Raw genomic sequence first — 9,673 nt, 5'->3', positions numbered from 1 at the left:
ACAGCACACTGGGACAGCAGCACCAGGAGCAGGGCAGGCAGCCGGGGCACACAGAACTCTCAGCCGGTGCCTGAGTCTTGGCACAGTGTAGGGTCTTCTGGGAAAGCCTGTCGTGGAAAGCCTGAAATTTCACAGAATCACAGACTTTTTAGGGTTGGAAAGGACCTCTGGAGACCACCTAGTCCAACCCCCCTGCCAAGGCAGGGTCACCCAGAGTAGGTTCTTCTGTTTTGAGATAGAAGTGAAACTAAATGGGAAAGTTACCAAAGCACATTTCCCTCACTCTATGCACAGCCACCAGGACGAGATGCTGACAGAGTACCGCCACAACACGCGGTTAATGTACCAAGGCGCGGGACTGCAGCTGAGCTCGTTGCTGGAAGCGCTTCCCTTTCGGCGAGCGGTAACCGAGCTCCTCCCCCTGCACCGAGCGGGGCCGGCGGCAGCGGCGGCGATGGAGCCGGCGCTGGGCCCGGAGTTCGAGGATTCCCTGTTCGCGCCCAGCCGGGAGCGGCGGGAGGGCGGCGGGGACGGGGCTGCGTGCGGGGCCAGGCACTGCGAGCCCTGCGTGAGGAGACGGGGCGGCGGGAGGGAGGGCCCTGACGGGCGGTTCTGTGTGTGCTCTGCGTGCCTGGGTTCCGCGGCCCCTGATGGGTCTGTGTGTGTGTGCTCTGTGTGCCCGCAGTGGTTCGGTGGCCCCGAACGGGTCCCTGACACCCCCTCAAGGCTCTGTATGTGCTCTCTGTGTGCCCGCAGTGGTTCCGTGGCCCCTCACGGCTCTGTGTGTGTGTGCTCTCTGTGTGCCCGCAGTGGTTCCGTGGCCCCTCATGGCTCTGTGTCTGTGTGCTCTGTGTGCCCGCAGTGGTTCCGTGGCCCCTCATGGCTCTGTGTGTGTGTGCTCTGTGTGCCCGCAGCGGTTCCGTGGTCCCTCACAGCTCTGTGTGTGCTCTGTTTGTGCCCGCAGTGGTTCCACAGCGCGGCTGACGCCGGGGAAGGCGCCGGCGGGATCACGAGCAGCAAGTTCCGGGCGGACTGGGCGTTCCGGCAGCGGGACTTCGAGGTATTTCCAGGGCTCGCAGGGGCCGGGGAAGTTGTGGGGACACAGAGTGGGGCGGTCCTGCAGTCCCTGATGCGCTGCGCCAGGGTGAACGTACATTAAGTACCGCGGCCTGCGGGTCTGGCGGCCGTGCCGCGGTTAATCCCGCTCCAGGTTCGTGCTGACCGGGCAGGGCATGGCCGGGCCGCGGAGCGGATCTGCGTTCTGCCACGAGCCATCCGGGAGTCCGCCTGCCGCGAACCGGGCAGGAGCGCGGCGCTGCCCCGGAACTGATCGCAGGCAGGCGGGCGCACCGCAGCAGCTCCGCCGGAGCAGAGCGGCGGTCTGAGGCCGTGCTCGGAGTCCGGCGTGTGGGTGTCTGAGCGCCGGCGATAATGGCGTGTGCCACGAAGGCGTGGCTGCGGCTCACCTTCCTCAGAGCTCCCCCCGCTGTCAGAGCAAAGCTGCGGTGGCCCTCAGGTTCCTGCCGGTCGCGGAGCTGCCTGTGCGTGCCCCGTGCCAGGTCCTGTGCCAGGTCCCTGCCGCCCCCGCTCCCCCCGGAGGGCCCCTGTACCTCTGCCCGTGTCTGTCCCTTTGCCCGCTCCCCCCGGAGGGCCGCTGTACCTCTGCCCTTGTCCTTACCTCTGCCCGCTCCCCCTGGAGGGCCCCTGTACCTCTGCCCGTGTCTGTCCCTTTGCCCGCTCCCCCCGGAGGGCCCCTGTACCTCTGCCCGTGTCTGTCCCTTTGCCCGCTCCCCCCGGAGGGCCGCTGTACCTCTGCCCTTGTCCTTACCTCTGCCCGCTCCCCCTGGAGGGCCCCTGTACCTCTGCCGTGTCTGTCCCTTTCTTTGCTCGCTCCCCCCGGAGGGCCGCTGTACCTCTGCCCTTGTCCTTACCTCTGCCCGCTCCCCCTGGAGGGCCCCTGTACCTCTGCCCGCGTTTGTCCCTTTGCTCGCTCCCCCCTCCGAGGGCCGCTCTAGCTCTGCCCGTTCTGTTCCTGCCCGCAGTGGTCCCGGACCTCTCCTCTGTGTACGTCCTGAGCTGCATACCTCACCAGCGGTGCTCTCCTGCCTTCTGCAGTCCTAGTCTTTCACTACCTTGTTTCCTGGTTGAAATCAGCATCTCCAGGCCTTGTTTCAGGTGTTGTTTCTTCTTCCAGCCTGTGGTTTGCATTCCAGGCTCCCTGATTTCAAAGCCCTCCAGCTGACTTCTGACTCTACTCCTTTTGCCCCACCCATTGGATCTGTAGATCTTTTTGTACCTCATTTGGCACTGATCCTGATGTCATTTCAGCACTACTGCAGCCCTGTGTATACCTGACATGTATTTTCTAGTCTCAACTGAGATGCCCTAAAGGGATTCATAAAAGGGTGCTGATAGCAGAGCTGCCTCAGGCTGTGGTCAGACTAGCTGCTAAACAGAACAGACCATTGCTTCCTAACTCTTTTCTGTTGCAGTGATTCATGTTAGAAATATTTTCAGTTTTATTGCTAACCTAGATCACTGGTAGAACAAGAACCAGAGCTTGACTACACATAAAATTACTGATTTGGAAGCATTGATCTTAGAAAGGGGGCTGGAAATACGTAAATAGGGATAGTAACCTCTTCTCTTATCATGAGTTTTTTACTTCAGGATAGGCCACTTGATAGGAAATGTCAAGGACAGCAGTGATCTAAACTGTGCCCATTTTTAGGATATAGATGACTGTAGAATCTGCTTAGGATTCATAATGCCTGAACCTTAGCAGGTTATATCCTTTTGTCACATAGCAAGGCAAACAGGGCTGTCCTCAGCCCTGTGATCCATTTTCAACAGTGGCTGCTGCATGCACTGGGCAGAGGGGAGCTCCCTCTTTTGCTTAAGAATGAATGTGAGCTCAGCATCAGGAAAGCAAAATATTCCAGCCGTTTTGCTAGGAAGTATTTAGGGTATTTAGAAGCTCTTTCTGTTAGAACCATTAAAGTTTGCAAGGAATAATTAAATACTCATTTTGAGAGATGGGAGAATGAGCACTGCTCTCTAGTCTTCTCTCTAAGCACTTACACAAAGGGAGAGAAATCAAGATTCCAGACTTAGCTTCACTGAATACTTAATTTAATGTATTTAAATGTTAATTGGAGTCCTGGTGAGTGCCCTGAGCATTAAGCTGCAGAAGTATTGCTCATTCTTGCCTTTTTCCTTAGCCCAATTAATATTTATTTCAAGTACATTAAAACCAGCCTACAGGAACAATGGAGATTCACCTTCCTTGTGGTATTCTCGGACTTACTGATTATTTGAGGTGAGCTACTTGCAGGTTCAGACCTTCCCATGGAGAATGTCCTGGTGTTGAAAGAAGGCCACACAGATTTAGGATGAGCACTCAGATCACTGAGCTGAGGGAAAGGATGCCTTGTGTCACTTATTAGCCAGGGCAGTAGATGATCCCCTCTGGATCAGGGGTGGTGGGAGAGAGGTGGAAAAGAGGATTCACAGCTGTGTGGTGAATCCTGCCTGGCCTGAGTTAGGATTGAGGCTGCTCATCACCATCTGGGCTTGGCTGCGTGGTGCTGGGGCCTTGTCTCTGGCTCTCAAAGGTGGTGGCTGAGTCTGAAGAAATGCAAATGTGGACTTCAGGTTCTGAGTTCCCTTTGTGACTGTAGTCTTAAAGAAAATGTGCTGTCAGGCTTGCTTTTAAATGCAAATCTCTCCCTGTTTTGTTGGCTTTTCTTCCTGTCACGCTCCTAGAAAGCCCTGTGTGAATACTCAGACTGCCTGCTACTCTTACCTGCCAGCAACATTGCAATGAGGCGTGATGTCCAGGAGGGCCAGGCTCGCTGTTTATCTCGCCTGGGGAGGCACAAGGAGGCTCTGGATATTGCAGAAAAAATGGTAAATAGTGCAGTCTTTCTTTTAGGCTTTGAACATGAAAACATTGCCAGTACTTCTTTTATACAGACCATTTTCTGGAAAAATAATTTTCATGTGTATAATCCTTCAGGATGTTCAGTGCTCAGAGTATTTGGTAAACAGAGGGTAACTGTCACTGCAGATATAATCACTCTTTAGAAACTGGAACACCCTGTACCACAATGAGCTCCCTGTGCAGGGAAACTGGTAGTCCTGGAAGGGACTAAATATCATGCTCTGCCAGGCAGAATTAATGCAATGTAATAGGAATTATAAAAAAGGGAATAAATGAGTGCTTAAATCTTTCCACTATACAAGTGACAGTTCAAAACTCCCTTTTATTTCCATATAGTTGCTGCCAAACTGCCACCAAGAAGAGTATCCAACCACAAATTGAGTTTTTCCCATAAAGGAAAAAGTCCAGAGGCTCTGAAGTCTGCTAGAATATTATTGATGATTTTTATTTTATATAAAAGATATTTATGCTGCAAAGAAAGGCAGCTGTAGAAGACTCTGAAGGCACATAAACAAATGACAGCATTTAGGACCTTGCTGCCTCTCAGACTGGGACAAGGCACCTAGAGGGAATGCTGTCAGCTTGACAGTGCAAGATCTGTATCCCATTGTATCATTATAAATTAAAAGCACCATTTTGTACAGTTTAAAAATTACCTTGTGATATTTGTATGTCATTATTTAGGGAGACATTTTCTTAGGCTCTGAAGCATGATTCTATTCTACTCCTGGTTTTAATCTGTTATCTTTTGTTTCTAGAGAAACAGTGCCACTAACACAGATCACTTAACGACGGTTCTCAACCTGCAGTTTTCCATTTACCAGGGGCTGGAAAACGTAGAAAAAAAGATAATGTGTCTGCAGCAACTGATCTGCTTACATCCTTTCAATCCCTGGTTCTGGAAGTTACTTGCTGAAGCTTATATGAGCCTTCTGCAGAATTTGTCTCCATTGGTCATTCCAGAAGCAAATCTAAATCAGTCTGAAGAGGTTTGTGTAAGTAATAGCAGTTTCCAGACATCCACTGGCAGAGAGATTAATCTGCAGCCTCACAGATCAGAGGGCCAGAAGGAAGGCCCTTGGTTCAGCCTCGCTGCAGAAACAAAGGGGGAGAATGCAGTGACTCGTCCCAGCAGCCAAGTAGTGAAAGAATTCCTCTGCACTTCAGGAGAACTGGAACGGACAGACAAAGAGAAATGTGCAGGCTCCAAGGCCTGGAAGCAGAGCATGTTAAAGAAAGTTGGGATAAAAGCATGTGCCTCGTTTATCAGAGCAAGGTAATCAATGTATCCTTAGAATAATGATAAGTTCTCTCAGTCAAGAACAATGTAAAGCATCTTTTTCCCGGTTTTTGTTTTCAGTTTGCATTTTCAATTTAAGTGTTTGTTTCAACACTAACTTAGAAGCACCCTACTGTTGCTTCAGATCTAAAATGCAAAATCTGCTTAGTGTGGTGGCTGTGAAGAGGCTGAATCTGAGTGGAAAGAGTAAACCAGTGTCATGCACAGCTGACAAGTAAAGAGTTTTTTAATGAGCTTATAAATCTTTTCAAGTAATTATATACAAAAGGGTCTGTTCTTCAACAAATGCTCCTGCTAGACCATTGCTGTTCCCTGGTCTGGTGTTAAAGATGCAGAAGCAGAAGTGCCCAAAGGGAAGGCATAGCCAGTCTTCCTTCTGTGAGTGCCACCTGTCTTATTTGCTTGAAGCCTCATGCTTGAGTGAAAATGTATTTTATAATGATACCCCAATCTGCATAATGGATGAGGCTGGAAAATGAACTCTGTGACAACTGATTGACAGGGCTGCATTAAAATGTTCTTTCCTTTTCTTTTCCCTCTTCCTAAAACTCTTGCGTGCAGCAAAAATCCCCAAAACATAATCTTTCAAAGAGATAATTAGGAACTGGTTTTGTTAAAATAATCTTGGATGTTTTTCCCCCCCTCTTGCCTCACAGTAATGTATCAGTCATTGAATGTTTTTAAAGGCATCTTATGAATGTCCAGAAGTGTTTACAGAGAACACTTTATAACCGCCCTGCTGGGGTAAGACTTAAGCAATGAAAAAAGCCCAAATAGCAGCTTTTAACTGTACTCCAGACTAAGAGATGAAGACTTTAATTGCTACTTGGAAGAAGTTCATTGATTTAGTACTGATACTGAATATTGAAGGTACATTTATATTAATAATTTGTGTAGCTTGTTTCAGTGTGTATGGTTCAGAATGAGGTAGTTCTAAAGGGTGGCATTTCCTTGCTTGGCTGCACAGTTTCACAGAGTGTTACTGTGGTTGATATTTGCAGATACACTTGTCCAGGATAAGCTTCTCCCCTGCCCAAGGCTTATGCAGGTTGTCTAATATTTTCAGGTCTGTTGGATTTTAAGTGGGATCTAGATGTTGTACAAATGCATGTGCAGGATAAATTGCACCTGGAAAAGGGATGTTAGCACTGCTTTTTGTAGGCAATAAGGTTCTCTGTTGATGCATCATGAATAATTGACTCTCTTAGTTTTGAAAAAAAACTGGAGTATTTTTTGTTTAATTTTCATTGAAACTTTTTTTTTTAATACTATGTTGATGCAAATTTTGAAACAAAATTACTTTATAAATTAAAAATAATTTCCATTTTTGCTTGGAACCAACACACCATCTGAAAATTCAGTGAAGTTTTTAACTGAGAAAATCACATTTGTAAATTTTGATGTTTATAGTGTTCAAATGAAAGTTTTCATCTCAGTTCTTGAGTCTTTTCCTTAAAAATGCACACCATTATTATAATATCAGCTTCACTTAACTTCAGTAAATGGGATAAAAAAGTTTGTTGTTTTTTCTTTTTGCATAAAGCTTGAATTAAACACATTTTCAGCAACAACACTGCTAAGTTCTAACGGTCCTTTGGTTAAGTATTGTAGAATGATGGAATTCCAGGTTGGAAGGAACCTCAAGGGTCATCCTTTCTTGGCAAAAGCATGATCTAGGCAAGATGGCCCAGCACCCAATCTAGCTGAATCTTAAAAATGTCCAACACAGGGAAATGCACAACTTTCTTGAGGAGATTATTCCAATGACTGCTCTCATTGTAAAATACTTGCCTCTTGTGTCCAGTTGGAATCTGCCTAGAATTAACATTTTTACCTACTGTCCTTCATCTTTTCCATGTGGTTCCCTGTATAAAGGGAGTCTCCATCTTTTTTGTAGCTGCCCTTTAAATACTGAAACATGGTGAGGAGGTCTTCCCTAAGCCTTCTTTTCTCAAGTCTGGCCAAACCCAGTTCTCTCAGCCTGTTCCAAATGGCAGGCTTCCCAGGCCTTTGATCACCTTTGTGGCCCTTCTCTGGACCCTCATAAATTCTCTAAAACTGATATTTATCTCTGCAATAATGCCCATTGTGAATTTCAGTGAGTTCACAGGAGATAGTGCAATATGTCTCTCAAGTTCCTAGAAGTGTAAAATAAGCATAATACCCTTAATCTGTCTGACAGTGGATTTGAGACAAATGCAGAGATACCTGGGTATTTCCTCTGCTGCCCAGTTTTGCAGTCCTTGTCTGAGGAGGGCTCTGGAACTGCCACTGTTCTTGCTGGTCCAGCAGTTGGTGACAGGACCCTGGGTGACATAAACCCCTGCTGTGGGCAGGGTGTGTAACCTTCAGCAGGTCAGGGTTGTGACTTCTGGGGCACTGCCTGGAACATAAAACTGGTGAATGCTTTTAGAAAGTAATCCAGGATTGGCCTGGGTGGGAGGATGTTTGATATTTGCCCAAACCCTCACATTTGTAGCTTTTCAGGTTCCATAGGCACAAATGTGCTGCTGTCTTGTTAGGCCATAGTAAGGACATGATGCCTCACAGCTCCCAGGCTCACTTTTGAATGGTGTGATGAATATATGGGGACAGAAATGTTTGCATAGAGCAACCAGAGCTATTGGCACATTGTTTTTCAAAAATACTTCTCAGTAGTTCTATAGCACAGATACACAATATCCATGGTAGATTGATACACATGTATTGACTTCTTTGCAGTAGGCAAAAGTCAGGAAGAAGAGCTGTTTTAAAGTATTTAATTAATTAAAGAATTAACCGTTTTGGTTGTTTTTAGGTCTGCTGACTTACTCTTTTTCCAGCTGTGCCAATTTTTAACTGTCTTTCTCATTGCAGGCTTTTACTTCAGCTTACCCAGTCACAACAGTTGTCCTTTGTGCTAGAGAATAACAGAAAATGTCAGAAAGAAATTGATGACAAAGTGGCTCTACTTGGTTTCGATGAAAACTCCTTGCTGTTGATGACCAAAGTAAGAGGATATTTCATTGTGTGCAGGGTCTGAGTTCTCTGTGTGGGCTGGTTGTGCTCAAAGCATGACACTCCCCTGAGCTCACTAAGTGTGCCAGGAAGCACAGGAATGAGCTGGGGCAGCTGCAGGCAGGGTGTTACCTGAACTGACAGAGGTGCCTGTGCTTCCCTGGCCTGTGTCACACAGGTGGATCTCTGATCTGCTGAGAGTCTCCTTTCTGGAATGTGCAGTGTTGCTCAGTTTCTCACTGGACTTGTATTTGCAGATGCATCAGCACTGTGCATTTCCTGGGAGTTACATTTTATCTCAGGAGTTTTAGATGCCCCAAAGTGAATCACTAGTTTGAAATGGCCGTGCAGATTATTTTTGATGGCCACAACAGTATTAAACTCTTGCATAAAAAGTACTGAGTATTTCCAGAAAAATCCAGAGACTTTCTTTTGCATTTCTTTGTTTAACGTACTAGTTTTAAAAAAATAATAGAGGAGAGAAAGATTGCATTTAATCTCTTTACAGAGATTTAACATTTTTAGTGCTATTTAAAGAGCTTCTGACTTTTATCGTAAGGATCAAAACAAAGCCAGCTAGATTCTACCTTTGCTGTCAGCATTACAGCTTTAAGCTGGTGACAGCCAAGCCACCGCTGGGCTGCAGGCAGTCAGAGGCATGGCATCCATGAGAGGGCAGTAGCACACAGGCTAGCTCAGGGTTGGGAAAGGCTGGAAAAAGAAACTTCTCTCCTTGCTTCCCTTGCTCGGACATGCCCCAGGAACAGTTCAGTGTTGATGCTGATGCAAGGTGAGCACTGAATGCAGAGCTGCTTGAGATTTCTGCTGGTGTTCAGAGTGAAACCCCTCTGTGCAAGTGCAGCCTGAAGCTGGAGGGGTTGTGCAGCGCTGAGCTTTGGTCTCAGCTCTCCCTGAGCACAGAATGCCAAGGCAGGCAACTTCATCATGGCTTGGAAACTTCTCCAGGACGGTGTGTGGTTCATGTGACAAGGGCTTTGCTCGTAAAGATCTGTTATTAATGCCATGTTTGATGGGTTTTTCTCTGCAAGTTATTTCCTTGATTCCCTTCTTTCTTACTCTTTTTGCAGGCTATGGGACAGGATCTTATACCAGAAAAACTAAAAGAGGAGTTTCAGGGTGAGGTAAAATGCATAGGCCCTTCAGCACTATCATCACTGGTAACTGCTTCAGTCATGGAATTTGAAATCAAATGGTTTGGTAATCTCCAAGATGATTTATGTCACTTTGATGGACAATTTTATTCAGACATTTATCTCACACCTTCGGTAACATAGACATTTGGTTGTATTTATTCTTGTATCTCCAGATTATTATGGCATGATACATGCAATAAAGTTCATTTTACTTTTTTTAAGAATTCTTACTGTATTTCTTTTAAGAGTAGATATAAATCTCTGTATTTAAACTCTTAA

General features: G+C 46.7%; 1 protein-coding gene across 1 annotated transcript; it reads left to right on the top strand.

The window, feature by feature from the left end:
* The first annotated feature begins 226 nt into the window (after window positions 1-226).
* On the top strand, window positions 227-9,673 carry C1H8orf76 (chromosome 1 C8orf76 homolog). Its single transcript, XM_036378954.2, has 6 exons — window positions 227-568; window positions 965-1,060; window positions 3,766-3,909; window positions 4,702-5,219; window positions 8,100-8,232; window positions 9,329-9,673. The coding sequence occupies exons 1-6, from the start codon at window positions 287-289 to the stop codon at window positions 9,533-9,535; spliced, it is 1,380 nt and encodes a 459-aa protein (XP_036234847.1). The 5' UTR covers window positions 227-286; the 3' UTR covers window positions 9,536-9,673.

Source organism: Molothrus ater, chromosome 1 (genome assembly GCF_012460135.2).
Source record: "Molothrus ater isolate BHLD 08-10-18 breed brown headed cowbird chromosome 1, BPBGC_Mater_1.1, whole genome shotgun sequence".
Lineage (NCBI taxonomy): Eukaryota > Metazoa > Chordata > Aves > Passeriformes > Icteridae > Molothrus > Molothrus ater.
This window is presented reverse-complemented; position numbering and strand designations above follow the sequence as displayed.

Excerpts from the sequence above, each read along its gene's own strand:
- C1H8orf76 (XM_036378954.2), top strand. The coding sequence starts at position 287 with ATGCACAGCCACCAGGACGAGATGCTGACAGAGTACCGCCACAACACG. Across the intron at positions 1,061-3,765 it reads TCCGGCAGCGGGACTTCGAG|AAAGCCCTGTGTGAATACTC; the intron begins GTATTTCCAGGG and ends TCACGCTCCTAG. Across the intron at positions 8,233-9,328 it reads CCTTGCTGTTGATGACCAAA|GCTATGGGACAGGATCTTAT; the intron begins GTAAGAGGATAT and ends CTCTTTTTGCAG.